At 34.1% G+C, this 18,114-nt stretch overlaps 2 protein-coding genes across 2 annotated transcripts; both read right to left on the reverse strand.

The window, feature by feature from the left end:
• Positions 1-8,103: 8,103 nt before the first annotated feature.
• On the reverse strand, positions 8,104-9,076 carry LOC145793480 (uncharacterized). The gene is made up of 3 exons (XM_082876316.1): positions 8,893-9,076; positions 8,517-8,806; positions 8,104-8,406 (listed from the first exon to the last, which is right to left on the reverse strand). Exons 1-3 carry the CDS (start codon positions 9,074-9,076, stop codon positions 8,104-8,106), a joined length of 777 nt encoding a protein of 258 aa, XP_082732442.1.
• A 4,679-nt stretch (positions 9,077-13,755) lies between these two features.
• LOC114279859 (putative oxidoreductase At4g09670) lies at positions 13,756-17,872 on the reverse strand. Its single transcript, XM_028222152.2, has 2 exons — positions 17,269-17,872; positions 13,756-14,517 (listed from the first exon to the last, which is right to left on the reverse strand). The coding sequence occupies exons 1-2, from the start codon at positions 17,728-17,730 to the stop codon at positions 13,897-13,899; spliced, it is 1,083 nt and encodes a 360-aa protein (XP_028077953.1). The 5' UTR covers positions 17,731-17,872; the 3' UTR covers positions 13,756-13,896.
• Positions 17,873-18,114: the final 242 nt, after the last annotated feature.

Here is an 18,114-nt window from a genome sequence, read left to right on the forward strand (position 1 = left end):
AAGACCCTCCTCGCCTACCCGCCATCTCTAACCTGTCACCCCTCTTCGTCACCAACCTCTATCGTTTTTAGGGTATTTTGGCATTCCATCAATTTGGGGCTTTTCAATTTTGATTCTTTGAAAAAAAAAAAAAAAAGGTGAGTTCTACAGTGTTCGGATACTTAGTGCCGAATAAATTAAATATGTCTGGATACTCAGCTACGAACCATAAAAATTAGTTCCAACTTTTTTATCCAGATACTCAATTCCGAACAACAAAAAATTGGTACTAATTATTCCATCCAGTGCTCAATGACGAACAAATTAAATATGTCTAGATACTTAATTATGAATTTATTCAAATACTTGGTGCCAAGCAAATGAAACGTGTTCAAATATTTAGGTCCAAACAATAGAAAATTAAAACATATGTAATGCCGGATATAATACCAAATAGTTCTTTTCGTTCAGAATTAGAATATGAAGTTAAAAAAATAAATGTTCGAAAACACAGAGCTGAATATTAACAATCGTTCAGATATTAAATATTGAACAATGACCATTATTTTGGAAATATACTGCCGAATATATGAATTTTGTTTAGAAACAAGTCTCCGAGTAAATGTAATTTGTTCGGTACTAAATTTCCAAACAAATTTTGTAAACCAACAGCCGAAAATAATAAATTTAAATAGAAAACTTAACTTCTCTATAATAATAATAATAATAATAAATGTTTAGAAACGTTTTCTTTATTATGCATTGTTAATTTCAATATGAAATAGAATACAAGAATGATGGATTCAAGTAAAATAGGATGGAGTATGAAGATACAAAGAGAAGAGAATAAGAAGATAATAGAAGTGAAAGAAAGATTGAGCTTGATAATGAATGGAGTATTCAAAAACTCTTTGGTTTGTATTTTTTCAATATTAAGTACTTTTTAGTCATTTTAAATGAGGACATAATAGTAATAAAAAAAATTCATTAAGTTGTGTGCCCAAACTAATTATTAAGGAGCAAATAGAGTTTCACGAAGAGGTGCTTAGAAAAAAGTGAGAGCTATTAGCGTCACCCTTTTAAAAGCCAAATCCCAAATTTCAATGGAGAAATTAGAATTCAATCCTAGTTTCATAAAATAATTACAAATTAATAAAAAAAATTAATTTAAATTATTAATATTAATAAAATTTATCACTTATTAATAATTATTTTTTATAAATATCACTGTGATATTTGTCCAATTGCAATCCCCCAAAGCAAAACCCTCTTTTTTCTTGCCACTTCACCAATGGCCCTACCTACCACCAACAACAACTTATCTCTTTCCTGTCTATTTTGTCCAATCTTTCCTTTCATTCATCTCATCTTATCATAATTTTTTTAAAGGAAAATTACACAAAAAACCCTATGGTTTAGCGCATTTTTCAAATTAAACCCCGTGTTTCAAATTGTGACAATTTGTACCCCACCATAACACCCGTGTTGCAATCCGATCCCCTCGTCCATCGTCGTCTCTATTAGTTAACGAAAGACTGATTTGGGTGCCAAAATTGCCCTAATCTTCACGATTTAAGGCAAAAGACACCCCTCCATTGGCGATTTACAGCTCCATGCAACCCACCTGGTGACTCAACCCACGATTGAAGCCATGCATCGAAGGAAGACAACAATTTCATAGTTGATTTTTCAAAAAGCTTTGGACTCTGAGACAGAGGTAAGAAATGGGTTCGTTTTTGGTTATTTTATACGGGTTTTCCCCTTTCTTTTTTCTCCATTGTTGACCTTCTGTTTGTCTCCATTGTTAACCTTCTTTTTCTCTCAATTATTGACTTTGTTTTTGTCTACATTGTTGACCTTCTTTTTCTCTCCATAGTCGTGCAAACTGTTTTCTATTCCATCAAAGTGAAAGACAAAAATGAGTGAAGGTAATAGTTAGGATGGAAACAATTGGGGTGAGTTGACTCATTGCAGCTGTGGGTTAAAAGTGAAGATCAGAACTTCGTGGACTCATGCTAATCCTGCTAGGAGGCTTTTGGGTTGTCCTAATTATGGAGTAAGTGTATACAATTTTCCAATAAAGTCAGTTAGCAATTTTTCAATTTTCACAGAAAATTGAGAATACAGTAATATGTTCAATTTGAAGAAGATAACAACTGTATGGAAGATTCACCCAAAAACAATTGCTCATTTGTTTATGTTTTATTGCAATTACAGAAAAATGGGGCTTGTGGTTTCTTTTCCAAGTACAATCCACCCACATGTGATCTTAGTAGACAAGTGTTGCCGAAGTTAGTGGATAAGGTTACAGCACTAGAAGAATGTGTCAATGAGGTTGCACAATTAGAGGATGTTGTTCAACGTTATCATGCACGACAGAAGTGGCTTGTCATTGCCTTGATTGCTACATTGCTTATGAATGGACTCTTTGTACTCCAAAATAGTGTTTAGGCTTGCTATATAATTGATAATATGTGCTTTGGCTGGGCACATTACTTCCACAATGTGTTATGTAATTGTAATGCTTTTGTTGAACAATGGCAATGTCAATTGTGTTTGGTTTGAAAATTGTGAAATGGTTTGTTATCAGTTATAATTACAATTGCAATGCTTTTGTTTTGTAATGGTCAAATGTAAATAAAATGTTAGGTTTGAAATGGTTTGTGAAATGCTTTTGTTTTGTAATTACAATGCTTTTGTTATCAATTGGTGAAATGGTTTTGTTTGTAATGGTGAAATGGTTTTGTAATGGTTTGTCCCTAGCTTTAGCATGTTGTCCCTACATTCATGTACAATGATAATAACCATACAAGCATGGTCAAAATTGATAACCATATAAGCATATGAAACCTGGTTTGACATAAGCAAAACAACCATAACAAAGCAAGCATAAGAACCTATTATTTTCATGAATGAGCTTAGAACATAATTCAAGCCAACCAAACATTGGGGTTTTAACCATTCAACCACTGAAGGATAATAACCATACAAGCATTGATCAAGGTTTTATAACCCATATGTACAACATAAATGTTCCAAAAGCCTATTTTAATTACAAAAGTGCTCAATAAGGTAAGATAAACCATGAACATTCCAAAAGCCCCATGAATATTGCAAAAATCCTATTTTAATTATAAAAGTGTTCAAAACCACTTGTTCACACTGCATTGGTTGCCCATTGCTTGTTTGTTGCCAATGTCTGTTGTTGTTGATCTTGTCATCTTCCTTGGTTGCCCATCAATTGCTTCTTCAACACCACTTACTGCTGCTGGCCTCTTCCTAGATTAACAACCATCAGCTTGTGCTTGGCTGCTCCCCTCTTCTCCAAATAATGCAGTTGTCCTAAAGTCCATAAATGTCTGCAAAAGAAGTTTGTAATTAGTAACATGTATTATTTATTACTAACATAATGTTTATTTACTTTCATTCAATGGAATACTTACACTACTATTGGATTTCCCAGAAGGTCTACTTGTGTTTTCTTTCACTAGACCCTTGCAAGTCCTGTGATTATGACCATAACAACCACATTTAGAGCATTCTAGGGTAAATTGCCTCCTCTGCAACTTGTATAGATTCTTAGGTTCATTTGGGTCCCTAACTCTATGTCTGGAAGGCCTACCAGTTGGTCTTTTGAGCTTATGAGGTAGAAGAGGGCCACATCCTGTTTTAGGCCACAGATCTAGCCCATTCATTGGATTAATCAATGCCTCATAAGTCCTCAAAGAAGTTTCCTTCTTTGAAATATACATGAACATAATCTTCAACCCTCTTATTCTGAAAAAATATAGCAGCTACCCCATGGGACAAGGGATTCCAGTGAGGTCCCATTTGAAGCATGTGCATGTCCTATTCTCTAAGTTCACTACATACCCATCCCCTCCATGTCTGACTTCAAACTCAGCACCTTCTGACCATGTAGGTATCCGTACTCTGGACTTCAGCTTTCTCTTTCAACTCTGTATTGTATCTTTCCATGAATAGGTCTGTAGACGTCCCCGAATGTCCCAGGAGGGAATCCCCCGTTTTGTTCGTTTGGGCTTACTACAGTTCGGACTCAAATTGTCACGGTTCTTAATCTGAGCCAAAGAGTCTAAATCTGGCAAATCGTTTTGAAAAACAGATTTTATATAAAGAAGTGCCAAACACGGACTGCTTTGCCAAATACAGAGTCGCCACCTAAATATTTTATTTTGGAGAATTTAGGAAACCCTGACTCGTTTGCCTAAGGCCACGTGTCCGTCATCACCAAAGTTGCCTCAGCTCGGGAACTTGGGTACGATTTGGGAAGGTCAGCTATGAGCACCCCCGCTCGCCCGATCAAAGATCGGCCTCTACTAACCAGGATATCGAGTTTTGAAAATATTATGTGTTCTTATTCCGGTTATTAGCCTAGATTTACTATGTGATGCGCACAACAAACAAGTATAGACTAAGTTGCCTAAATTGGAACAAAACATCGCATATCCGTTTGTTTGAAAATAGTTTGAGGTTTGCTACTCGCAAGTAGGCTAAAGTACAGATTTCAATGAATTTGTCCCAACTCAAGCAACCCAACCTTCACCCACAAGCATTTAGGCAGTTAATCAACTAAGTAGTTAGCCTCATGGCAAGCATGCTTTCATGTTAACACTCACATACATGCAAGATGCTAAAGCATAAACACTCACCGAGTACTCCGAGCCAAAACAGAAACTAGTTAGTAATCATATGCATGATCCTAGTTCATGTTGAGATGGCTAATGCAACACATGCAAAAATGCAGCTAATATAAGCTCGGCTATTCTAAGATGGCATATGATGATGCTACAGCTAACACGTATTCAACTTGGAATTGAAATACAATGCAGGTAGTATGATGCGCCGAACCCGGTGCATGCAAGACAGATGAATGAATGCACACATGCATAGCATAAGGATGCTAATTGAAATATGCCCTAATACTAACCATCATAAGCGGTTAAATAAAAGGGAGAAAGAAGTGGGGGTTGGAAGACATGCATCACACGCACGCACGCTTATTACATAATTCGCCCTCTCTCGGAGGGACCAAAAGAATAATACAAATTAATCAACTAACAAGCTAATTAAATAATTACAAAACACTTAACTAATTAACAAATCAATTAAGCTACTAAAAACAGTAAAAAGGCCTCGGGAAGAGGGATGAATGCATGCATGTTCGGTTTCGCCCAGAAATCCATCGCCATGCCACAGTTTCCTCTGTTTGCACTGCTCTGCTCCTCTGAAAATTGTGCAAGTCTCAATGATGCTTCTGAAATGCTCCCTGAGTACTGTGGGAGATCACCGGCTAAGAGGCAAGGCCACCGGCCATGGAAAACTGGTCATCGACCATGTGTGAGGCTCTTGGCCAAATATGGATAGCCGGTCGGCAATAGAGATGGTCGATCGACCATTTATTCTTGCAGAATCCTGTTTGATAACAGCAGAGGACAGACAAGGCATGGCAATGCATTTTCAAGCAAATGTTTACACCACCAACCTCCCCATCATGTTATGGACTCAAGGGAGTTTGGTACTCGACCCTTGGGCCATCAATCACGCATTTCAATGCATGATGGCCCAAGAGTCTAGTGTGGAATTTTAATGTGGAATAAAATGCACATAAACACATAAAGGCCTCCAACCTTTATCATAATCAATTCAAGAGGCAAGAGATGCATGCAATGTTATGCAACCTAAACATGCAAACAAACTAATGCAAAATGAGTATGCTAGCAAGCAATATGCAATAGGCATATAACCTAAATATACGAACATGCAACCTAGCATACCTAATGCTATGGACTATATGGCACACACAATGCTATATGAACTATGGCATGCTCAATGCAACTAACCACCTAGCATACACAATGCAAGTAGTGGCATGGCATACACAATGCTAACAACATAACATGCACAACACATTGTAACATGGCATACAAGCACAACTCTCAATAGCACTTAAAGCATGGAAAACATGGGAGTATGACACAAGTATAAGCTCTGAAATATGATGTATAATGGCCCCAAAACATGAAAACACCTCAGTATATGCATGCAATGGACCTCAAAACTCAAAGCTAAGCATGGATGTTGAACTACAAGCATGCAAAAAAAGCATCATTCGACCATGAGACCTAAAAATAAGGCTAAGGCAGTCCAAAATATGCACAAAATCAATTTAAGGCATGGCAAAAAAGTGCTAGAATCAAGGGTCAACAAAGCATGCAAAGTAAGCTGGTGAACCATGATTTGCACTACAACTATATGAAGCATATGAGAGGTCACTAAACCAGCCAAAAACAGAAGTATGCCATGCCAAAATATGCCCCAATAACCACTGAAACTCAGTCAATACATATTAGAATGAAGTGCTCATTTGGAAGGCCATGCAAGGGGTTGTTCTACACATACATGATAGACATACAAAATGGCAAAACCACCTCTGCAAAGAGGTTATGACAGCCCTAAAACTCACTGAAAATGGCCTGGAATGAGTCAAGGAAGCATACAAGTAAAGGCCCCTTTGAAAGGCCTTGAGGAGAATTACTCTACACATGCATAATAGACACTTTATATGGCAAAAAGGGCTCTGGATAGAGCCTATGCAGACCTTAAAACTCACCAAAAAAAGCCTGAAACATACTTAAGAAGTGTGCAAATATGGGCTCCTTTGTAAAAACCAACAATGCTAGTAAACAAGGCAACAAGGGAGAGGGTCACCCTTCTCCTTCTTAGGACCTCAAAACACCATCCCCACCACTGAAATCCCTCTGAATTTCAGTGGTGAGAGGGCCAATACAAGGTGGTCCCGAAGCTCACAAAAAAGAAACAAAAATGAGGCCAAACAAGGCCTAAGAGGGGGTAGACAACCCCAAACACAAAAGTGATCTTGAACAAACTTAAAAAGGAGTTCAAAATAAGACTTTTTTAAGTTTATGACAAAGCTCAAAAATACTTCTAAGTATGGCTAAAGATGAAGCAAAATAAAGACCAAAAGAGGGTAAAGTGTGTTACCCTTGTAGTCAAAAGGGGACAACAGTTTCTTGGTCCAAAAAAATAGTCCCTTAGCCTCTGAAAATAGCCTCCAAGATCCTTAAGTTGATGATGGAGGTGTTAGGCCAAGAGTTGGTGTGCAAAGGGGCAAGAACAATGGAGTTTGGAGCTTGGAATGTAGAGATATGGAGGGAAGTGTATGGTTTTTGCCTTAGACAAATTTCTTGGAACCCTTGCAATGGAAGAAGAGCTCTTCTTTTATAGAGGAACAAGGGTGCAAGCTTCTCTTAGAAGCTTGAGCAAAGGGGCCATGCTTCTCTTAGAAGCTTGGAGCAAAAGGGCCAAGCTTCTTGAGGAAGCTAGAGCAAAGGGGTCAAGCTTCCTCAAGAAGCTTCTCTTAGAAGCTAAAAAAGGGTCAAGCTTCTCTTAGAAGCTTGGAGCAAAAGGGCCAAGCTTTTTGGAGAAGCTAGGCAAAGGGTTCAAGTTTCTTGGAGAAGCTAGAACAAAGGTTCAAAAGGTTCAAGCTTTCTCAAGAAGCTAAAACCAAGGGTTCAAAAGGTTCAAGCTTCATCAAAAAGCTAGAACCAAGGGTTTAAAAGGTTCAAGCTTCCTCAAGAAGCTAAAACCAAGGTTCAAAAGGTTCAAACCTCCCCAAGAAAAGGTCTCGGCCAGAAAAAGTGGCCGATTGACCAAAATCAGTGGCCGGCCGACGAAACACAATACCGACCGGCCAACACCTTTGGCCGGTAGCAAGAAAACAGGGCCGATGGCCTTAAGCCATGGCCGGTAAAGTGTGGGGATGGCCAACAAGCTATTTTCCACCCTCAGAAGCAAAACAACAAGTGTTTAGTGCAAAACCAAACACAAAACACACAAGTCGAGAGGTCTTGAGGCAAGGCACGCGGCCGAAACCTCCGAGAACTCAAGACGAACACGAACATGATGATCATCGAGTATTCAAACGATGACGTCCAAGTCTTGAGGACAGTCAAAAATGGGGTGTCTACAGGGTCCTTTGTACTTTAGCATTATGTCTCTACATTCATATATCCTCACCATCAAAGCCCTTCTAATCATCTTCATCATGGTAAGGATGTGTTTGTCCCTAGCTTGTATCATCCATCAGTTAAAGCATTCAGAGATGTTATTGGGTAGCCTATTAGATTTGGTTCTTGGACTAAACCGATGCCTAAACCATTGGACTAGGTTTACTCTCATCATCCAATCATATGCCTTACTATCTACTCCCTGCAGCTTAGTCATGTGTCTCTCCCATTCAATCCTTGTGTATGCTTTTGCTACCTCCCAAACATAATCCTTCAACTCTTTTCCTTTAAACAACTTCTTGAAGTTTGCATACAAATGTCTGAAACAGAACCTGTAATTGGCTTCAAGGCATACCAATCTCAAGCTTGGAACAAGTCCCTGTAACAAAAACCAATAGCATAGCCAAACAATTAATTGACAACATTATTATAGGAATGACATAATGATAAGAGTATTTCAAAACATAAGGAATACATAAAAATATTTACCTTCTGTTGATCAGTCATTAATGTCCATCCATATTCTTCAATTGGGCCAATATCTTGTAACAAGTTGTGTAAAAACCAAGTCCATCTCTCCTTACACTCTGCCTCAGCTACAACATAAGCTATTGGATACATTTGATTGTTTCCATCCCATCCAACAGCTACAAATAACTGCCCTTGGCAAGGTCTTTTCAGAAAACAAGCATCCAACCCAATTAATGGTCTCACACCAGATAGAAACCCTCTCCTAATTGCACCAAGGCATACATACATTCTCTGAAACCTAGGTTTAACTTCCAATTGAGGCCTCCACACATTTATGTCAACATTAGTACCCTTATTGGTTCTTTCAACTCAGCTACATAATCCTATATCCTACTATATTGTTCAATATTAGTTCCCTCAATCTTCTGAATTGCTGTCTTTTTGGCTTTATAAGCTTTCATAGTTGGCACACTTACAACAAAATCCTCTTTGATAGTTTCTTGAAACTCATTCACTTTCAATGTTAGGGTGCTCCTAAATTTCTGGACATACTTCTCTGCCAGCCAAGAACTAGTCATTTGTCTATTCTTATAAGTTCTACAACAAGAGTGCTTAGGTTGATATAATTTTATCTGCAAAGTGTTCTCTCCAATTATCTTAGATGCATACAGTCTCCATTCACTTCCAACACTACAATTCACTTGAACCTTTCATTTTTCACTCTTAGTAAACTTCACATCATATCCTCCTTTTACCGCATATTCCTTAACAGCATCTTTGAACTCATTTGCAATACTAAACAACATTCTTAGTTTGAATTCTATGTTCTGCATACCAACCTCAGGCCTAAATTTAGGGTACTTAGGCCTGTTGTTATGATCCTCATCATCAGAGCCTGTAGGGGTAACCAATTCTTCCTCAAATGAATCTGTATCATTCACTTCACACTCATGACCTTCTTTAAGCCCTTTTTCATTGGCATCTCTCTCAACATTACTATCAAACATAATGTTATCAAGATCAGGATCAGGATCATCATCATCATCACTACTATCTGAGAAATCCCTGTCTGATGGGTCATCATTGCCATCACTGTCAGTGTTTGAGTCCTCTTGACAATGATCATTGTTGTAATTTCCATCTTTTCCACATCTTTCACTGGCACATCAGTAATGAATAACACTAGATGAACAATATCTACATTATGTGGCTTATGAAGCTCAATAAATAGCTCTAAGGTATTTGTATTTTCCAACAAAGAATACATTTCTCTAATAGCATCATCATTAGCCAACACTCTTAACCCTAAGACCAAATTTTTGTTTGGAATCCTATAAAAAATATTCTTGTAATAAAAAACACCTAACTCCTTCAACATGCAGGTAATCTCTGGGACAGATAATTTATCAATATCAACTGCATCAAATATATCCACATTACCCCCAACATAACTCTTTTCATCATTCTTAATAAAATAGTCACTGTGGTGTATCAGAACTTTAACAAAAGTTGTCATTACTGCATCCATACATAAACAAAACAATAATAACAATAACTATGGGTCCACTTGCAAAACAAAGCATATTAAAAAAACAAAACCCTCATATAAAGCAACTTGGCCCACAATTCTCCAGACAAAATATGATAGAAAAGCAGACACAGAAGACTCTACAAAAATAATAGAGACCCTGAGACCACAATGTATTTAGTGATACAGAGGCATACATACAGTCGGAGACAAAAGCAATGTCACAAAGCAATAAACAATAAGTGTGCACAAACAGTTGAGAGAAAAACAATGTCATAAGCGAATAATAAAAAAAGAAGGTCAACAATGGAGACAAAAAGAAAGAAGAAAACTCATATAAAACAACCAAAAACAAACTCATTTCTTACCTCTGTCTCAGAGTCCAAAGCTTTTTGGAAAATCAACTATAAAATTGCTGTCTTCCTTCGATGCGTGGCTTCAATCGCGGATTGAATCACTAGGTGGGTTGCATGGAGTTGTAAATCACAATGGAGGGATGTCTTTTGCCCTAAATCGTGAAGATTAGGACAATTTTGGCACCCAAATCAGTCTTTCGTTGACTAATAGAGACGAAGATGAATAGAGGGATTAGATTGCAACACGGGTGGAATGGTGGATACAAATTGTCACAATTTGAAATCTGGGATTTAATTTGAAAAGGCGCTAAACCTTGGAATTTTTTGTGTAATTTCCCTTATTTTTAATAAATTATAAATATACTCTATAATTTATTTAAAATACAAATTATCTCTTATAATTTAAAAAATTATAAATATTTTATTATAAAAAAATTTATTTAATAGAATTAACTAATTTTTTAATTATTTTTCTAAACAATAATAAAATTATCTAAATTATTAATTAGAATATATTTCTAACATTATTAAAAATTATTAATTGACTTGATGATTTATTGATAAAATGATAATTTATTATGAAAATAAAAACTTCAAGGGGCTAGATATAGTTTTCAAAATTACAAGAAGCAATTCGTATTTAAGCAAATCTTAAAACGTATATGTGTAATTTATCTTAATTTTTTTAGGCTAGACATAAGTGTAATCTCATTATTTTTATATTTAATAACTAAATAATTTCTATAAAAAATTTAGAAAAAATTGGTTAAAAGTCTATAAAATATAGACCGGTTTGTGATAGAGGCCCAAGTTTTGGTCTTTTTTAATTATAAAGGCACACATCAATTTGCTCATTGGTAAGTTTAAATATTTCGTGACACAGACAATTCTTGACATACATTTGTGAATTTGTGTTTATTTATTTATTTTGAAATGCTATAACTTTAATACATAAATTCATTTGTAATAAAATTTATATTTCATGCATTTATACATTAAATATGAAATTCTTTATATATAAAAAATCAACTGATTAAAACTGTGACAACGTAATAAATAGTTATATTATGAAACTAATTTAAGGCATGTCAAAGTCAAGAAAATTCATAGTAAAGCAACTACGTATTTGGTATCATGCAAATTACGATTTAGTAGTAGATATTCAAATTTAGTTGGTTTATTTTAACGAGTTTCAAAAGATATTTAAACTTAACTTGTTTATCTTTTGAGTCATTCTCAAATGAACTTTGCTTGAACCAAGCTCATGTAGCTAGCTTTTTATTTTTATTTTTATAATGCATATAAATTTATTGAGATGGGTAGTAGTTTATTCAAGCTAGAATTGAAAACTTAACAGGTTCTAAACTATGTTCAAACTTAACTTGTTCACATTATGAACTAATCTCGAACAAATTTTTAATGAGTTAAGTTCGGATAATTTGATTCATTTTTCAGTTCTAGATAGAAGATCCAATGTGTTGGAAAATATGTCATGACAGTGTGTTAGTTTCTTATTATTTATCATAAAACTATTCAAGCCTATCAAAGCATGCAATTTGTTTCTTATGTGTGTATTTTATCATCATTTTAATGTTCATTTCCAATGGTTTGTACTCATATGAGAAGTTGGGGTTGAAACATCATCGGAGGCGAGTTTGAGTGTGTAAATTTCAAGAGTTTCTATTTCTACACATGTTACTTGCAAGTTCACCTACAATCGTCACTTCCCTATATCCTTTGGAGTAGGCTAGATATATCTTGTATTTTGGTCATTAAAAAAAAATTAAGCTTTCTTTATTGGAATTCTTTCTTTAAATTAATGTAATAAGGCTCCATCTTTCTCCGTGTACTTGTTAGGAATTTATAATATCTAATGGATGAGTAAGACACAAAACATAAAGAAAAATTAATGCAATAATGATAAACCACACGCACATAGAAAAAACACAAGGTTTATATGGTTCACTTTAAAACTAAGGCTATGGCTACTATTACTACAATTTTCACTATAATTAGACAAGTTAAAACATGTTACAAGCGTGAAAATACCAAAAATATCCTTGCTCCAAACTAACCAACAGTATTTGCCTCAACCATTTTATATCTTCAGTTAGGCCCAAAAGCTCTAATAGTGAACTTAATAATGTCTTCATTTCACATAAATGGTCTAAAACAATGGAAAAATGAGAATGGTAAAAGCTGCCAAAACCTCCTATTACTATTCATGTTCCTTTCTAACTTTGAATTACACAGTAAAATTTAAGAAATTTTTTTTTGCTGGTGATGAAAATTCTTTTTGAGGAATCCGGAAGATGGTTCATTAGGGCCATGACTGCTGGGTGAGTCTTCTATATTGTAATCTAGAGAATAGAATTTATTAAGAAAATCAAGAAATCTTGGTAAAAATGACAGAATGACCAAACAAATGGGAAATTTTCTGTGTTTGCAAGAAGATCGAAATGCTAAGGACAGGATTAATGCAAGAAAAATGATATACTAACTTATTCGCATTAAGGGGTTGTTTGGAATGTCCTAAATAAGTGCACTTTTTTGACTAAAAAATTGAGCAAAAAAATATGGATGTTTGGGTTAACTTTTTGACTTTTTATGGAAAAATATGTATTAAAAAATTGTATAAATTAGTGTGTAGAGGAAAATTAAGATTGGGAGTTGTGCAGTCGTAATTTTTGACTTTTAGTGAATAGTGATAACTTTTTAACTTTTTGAGTAACTTTTTAACCTTTTGACTTTCTTGTACAATTCAAGCTCTGAGAATTTTTCATATGTGTTTCTATGTATAGCGGAAGCATAAGCAGTTGGTTGCGAAGCCATGTTTTCATTTTTTTCTTGCAATTTTGTTAGTTCCTTGAAGATTTTAAGGTTTCTATGATTGAAGCCATGTATTTCCCACAGTTGTAAAGAAAACACTACAGTGCAATTTGATGATGTTTAAACAAAAAAATATTGAGCATGTCTGCGTTTATTTTTGATAAAAATGAAAATAGAAAATATGTTTGATATACACGTGTTTCAAAAACTTATTTTGACAGTAAGTAAAAGGAGGTGGCAAGAAGTTTAGGTGGTTGTTGATTTTCAAAGGTAACTATGACCAAAAGTGATCGTCGATGGCTGAAGATAGTTGCCACTGATAGTTGGTTATGGTTAAAGATGGTTATCAGCTAACAGAGGTGATAGTTGTAAGTATTTTTTTTTATAAGAATTTAATAAGTTTTGTAAACTATTCCCAATTTTTAAGAAACAAAAACACACATCAAACAATTTTTGCATATAAATAATAATTTTTTTGTAAATATAAATAGAAATCGTTACCAAATAGGTTTTTTTTTCCCAAATACAGTACAGAAAATAACAATGATTGAAAAGTACTTTATTTATCACATCCACAATCAAAGTTGGAAGTATCTCATGATGATTAAAAAGTACTTAAACTTAACATGTGATGAACAACATCCAAGTTCAGGGATAATACCAGACATGGAAAGCCGAGTCTAAATTAACTCACAATCTCCACGGGTTCGAAGCCTTTCTCAATTGATGCCTTGACTGCATCAAGAATCAATTGTGTCTTCCTGCTATATGTTGGCCACTTCTTCTCAGGACTTTGTCCATTTCCTTTTATGCCAGCAACCAACCTTGAAAACTCCCTCACCATGCAGGCTTCCTGAGGAAGATCGGTCGTGACAGTGTGCTCGCTTGGTTTTGGTACCCAAGTCGTCATGAGTTCATCAAACCCCGATTCTGTCGCTACTGTAAACGAAGCCTTGTCGTCTTCAAAAGGAATAATTAAGTCGCGAATATGCAAAGTTCCCTTTGTTCCACTAGCAGTTACATCCATGGTCAAATTTGATAGGAATGAGCAATGGAAGGTTGCTACTTTATCATCTTCCCAATGTAAAGAAGCGCCACACGATAGAAATACCCCCACTTCGTTGAAAATTGGATCGCGCAAAGCTGTTACTGTTTTAGGTAGCTCAAAATCTGCAATCCAAAGGATGGACCTGACACAGTACCACCCAGCATCACCCAGAGCACCAAGAGCATCGAGATCCGACTTTACGCGAATATCGTTCTTGAGAAAATCTGGATTGGCAGCAAATGTGAAGCAACTGTTTATCTGTGCGGAAAAGGGAACAAAAATTGTTAGCTGGCTAAGAAATGAAGGTTGTGAGCAAAACATCTATTTAAAAATGGTGAATTGTCTGACTCGTGTAATTTTGGTTCTGACTTTTTAATTATAACATTTTTAATTTTAATTTTATTTTAAATAAAGACAATTAAATATATCATTACTTAATTTTAAAGGTAAAATTATTAATTTGATAAAATATAAATCAATTTGATAAAAATAAATGTCAAAAAAATATTATTTAATTTTTTAAAAATTATTTTTACCCATCAAAGATAAAATTATATAAAATTAATAAATTTTTTACACATTTATTTATTTTACCAAATTAATTTTTATTATGTGTTTGGAGAATAATCATGTAATAGATGGTTGTTACACTTTTAATGTGTAATCGATACATTTAATATATGAAATGTTTTTAGTTTAAGATGTTTTTATTTAATGGATTGGTTTAATAATAAAATCAAAGTTGTTACCATATTTAACTTTTGAAAAAATAGAAACTAATTTAATGAAAATAAAAACAACCGCTCGTTAAATGATCATCATCCAAATACATAATAAAAATTAATTTGATAAATATATAAATGTGTAAAAGATTTATCAATTTTGCATAATTTTATTTTTGGTGAGTAGAAATAATTTTTAAAAATTTTAAAATATTTTTTTGACATTTATTTTTATCAAATTAACAATTTTACCCTTAAAATGAAGCAATAATATCTTTAATTATTTTTATTTAAAGTAAGATTTAAAATTTAAAATCAAATATATCATAATTAAAAAATCAAAAATCAAAATGACATAAATTTCAAATTTTAAAAACAATTAATATAATCCGTCCATTCAAAAATATACTATTATAATTGCCAAGTGCTTATGTAACAACTTAAAAAACAAACAAAGAAAAAAAAAATTCAAAACTATAAGGTACCCATGACTTCGCCAACAAGGAGGCTGTGATGTCAACCTCAGCAGTCATGCGAAAGTATATGGGTAAAATGGTGAAAATTGCTTCGTATCACTAATTCAACATTACTAATAAACTACAAACGGCATAGGAACCAACTTTCAGCTTTTTATCTATTTTAAATCGCATCCTTTCTTACATAATTTATTTATAAAAAGACAAAATAAGTTAAAAAAAGTCAAAAAATTATCTTTTCACTAACTTTTCAAAACACTCCGTAGCGGACGTGGATCACATCACTGATATGATAGTTTGATCTTTATTTTTTTTTTCTTCTCATACCGTCAATTCATTAAAATTGACATTAATACTATAAAATTAGAACACTGAATCAATGCGGATAAAATGATACAAGATGCTGAATACAAACACTAGAAGGCAATACTAGATACTGTAAAATTAGAATACTGAATCAATGCGGGTAAAATGATACAAGATGCTGAGTACAAACATTAGAAGACAATACTAGGTTCTATGTCTAGAATTACATGAACTCTATGCAATACAGCCTCATAGATTTTTATTTTTATATTCTCTTTTTATTAGTATTTTTATCAAACCTCAATAACGTTTTTGAATTTTGCTCATAAATTAAAAATAAATAAATAAATAAAAGAAGACAAAACTTTTGGGTATGTTTGGTTTGAGTTTTAGAGATGAGTTTTAGAAAAAAAATTCTAAAAATTTGTTTGGTTTGAGATTTTTTTCAAAAAAATTTCAAAATCACTCTCTCTCTCACACATCAATCAATCACTTTTTCTCTCTCCTCTCTCCTTCTCAATCACTTTTTCTCTCACACACATTTACTCAATTACAACAAAATATCAAATCATCCCAAACTCCAAAACTACTTTCAAAATATACAACCAAACAAACCAAAAAAAATTCTAAAACAACTTTCCTAATTTTTTTTCAAAAATAACTCTCTCAAAAACAAACTAAATAAGCCCTTTATTTTTTGAAATACCTCTGTATTTTTAATTAAAAATGTGTGAGAGCTCTAAACTAAGAACTTTAAGAAACTCTAATTCATACATTGATGTAATGTTTTGACATTTTTTTTCTTCATTTGCCTCATAAATAGATCTCAATTTAGAACTCTCTATTGCCCCTCATTTCCAATCACTACACTCTTTGCCTTTTTTCTTTTTTTTCTTTTTCTTTTTGAATAACCAGGGTGCTCAAACAAGACAAATTTAAGAAAATTGGCTTGTCTTGTCTACATTATTAAGGATTGATTTGGAAGGTGGATTGATTTTTTAATTTTTTAATTTTTTTAATTTAGGTTTAAAAAATTTTATTTGGAAATATTTTTTTTTTAACTTTTTAATTTTTTGTAAGAAAAAAATATAATGATTATGAATTTAATGTGATATTTTATCTTATTAAATTAAAAAATCTATTTTATTTTTTATTTCTTTTATTAATTAAAATAATCCAAAATCCAATCCAACTCTTCTTTCCAAACGAAACCTAAGCCCTTGCCGAATAACTGTCCATATTCTTTTATAAATCATTATTTATTATGACTCTCCTTTGTCTTTAACTATTTAATACAAAATCAAAATATCTCAGATTCCCCACTAATTATAATACTCACCTCCTAAACTTGACAACTCATCTGGCTTTTCCGATACATTTACATACAAACCACATCACCGTAACTTAATCTAATTATCGCTATTATGGTTAATCAGAATTAGCATTTTGAGTTTTGACACTTGTGGTGGGACTAGTGCATTTAAGAAATAAAAATCAAAATTTACCGTTTTGAGTTGGCCAAAAATCTGCGAATCAGATAGAAATTCCGTCATCTTAGCAGTCCTGGGATTGTGCATCCACATAGTAGCGTCCATGAACTGAACTCCATTAGCTTCGCATGCCTTGAGAATCTGATCGAATTCGGAGACATTGAGAGCGACTGGCTTCTCGAGGAGGAGGTGCTTCTTCTTCTCCGCCGCCAACACCGCCCACCGGATGTGCAGGCTGGTGGGGAGGGGGACGTAGACGGCGTCGACGGCGGGGTCGTCGAGAACGCCGTCGTAGCTTCCGTAGATCTTGGCGGAGGGAGGGAAGCTGTTTGCGGCGGCGAATTTCGAGGCTTTGTCGATGGAGCGGCTGCCGATGGCGTAGAGGGCGGCGTTGGGGGCCAGAATGATGGCCCTTGACACCTTGCGCGCTATGCCGGCGCACCCTAATATTCCGAATCGGATTGGATTCTCGGCCATGGTTGATTTGGAGATCGTGACCTCTCGGTAACTGCTGTGAGAGTAGTGATGATAATAATAAGTGTAATTTATGTAAGTGTAATTTATAGACTTCTCGAAATCGTCCAGCTCGGCACGGAGATCGAGATGTAAAATTAATGGAAGGCGATGTTTGGAATGTGTTTTTTTATTTTATTTGAGTAAGATTACTTTTTATTTGATTTATATTATTAATTTATTATATTTTTTATTTTGAAAAAAATTAAAAATATTTATTTATTTAAATTTTTCTAAATTAGTATTACATATATAGCCTCATTTGAAAGTTAGTTATTTTAATAGAGTATTTTAGTAAGTTAAAATTTTTTTGTTTAGAAGATGATTGATTTTTTTATAATTGAATGT

The sequence above is a fragment of the Camellia sinensis genome, chromosome 6 (assembly GCF_055761805.1).
Source record: "Camellia sinensis isolate YWXY chromosome 6, ASM5576180v1, whole genome shotgun sequence".
In the NCBI taxonomy this organism is placed as follows: domain Eukaryota; kingdom Viridiplantae; phylum Streptophyta; class Magnoliopsida; order Ericales; family Theaceae; genus Camellia; species Camellia sinensis.

What these genes read in the sequence shown, in the direction of transcription:
- LOC114279859 (XM_028222152.2), bottom strand. Translation starts at nt 17,730, where the DNA reads ATGGCCGAGAATCCAATCCGATTCGGAATATTAGGGTGCGCCGGCATA. An exon ending in TTTTTGGCCAACTCAAAACG is followed by an intron (nt 14,518 to 17,268) that starts GTAAATTTTGAT and finishes TTTTCCGCACAG; the next exon opens with ATAAACAGTTGCTTCACATT.
- LOC145793480 (XM_082876316.1), bottom strand. Translation starts at nt 9,076, where the DNA reads ATGACTAGTTCTTGGCTGGCAGAGAAGTATGTCCAGAAATTTAGGAGC. An exon ending in AACTAATATTGAACAATATA is followed by an intron (nt 8,807 to 8,892) that starts GTAGGATATAGG and finishes CTCAATTGGAAG; the next exon opens with TTAAACCTAGGTTTCAGAGA. An exon ending in TAATGACTGATCAACAGAAG is followed by an intron (nt 8,407 to 8,516) that starts GTAAATATTTTT and finishes TTTTTGTTACAG; the next exon opens with GGACTTGTTCCAAGCTTGAG.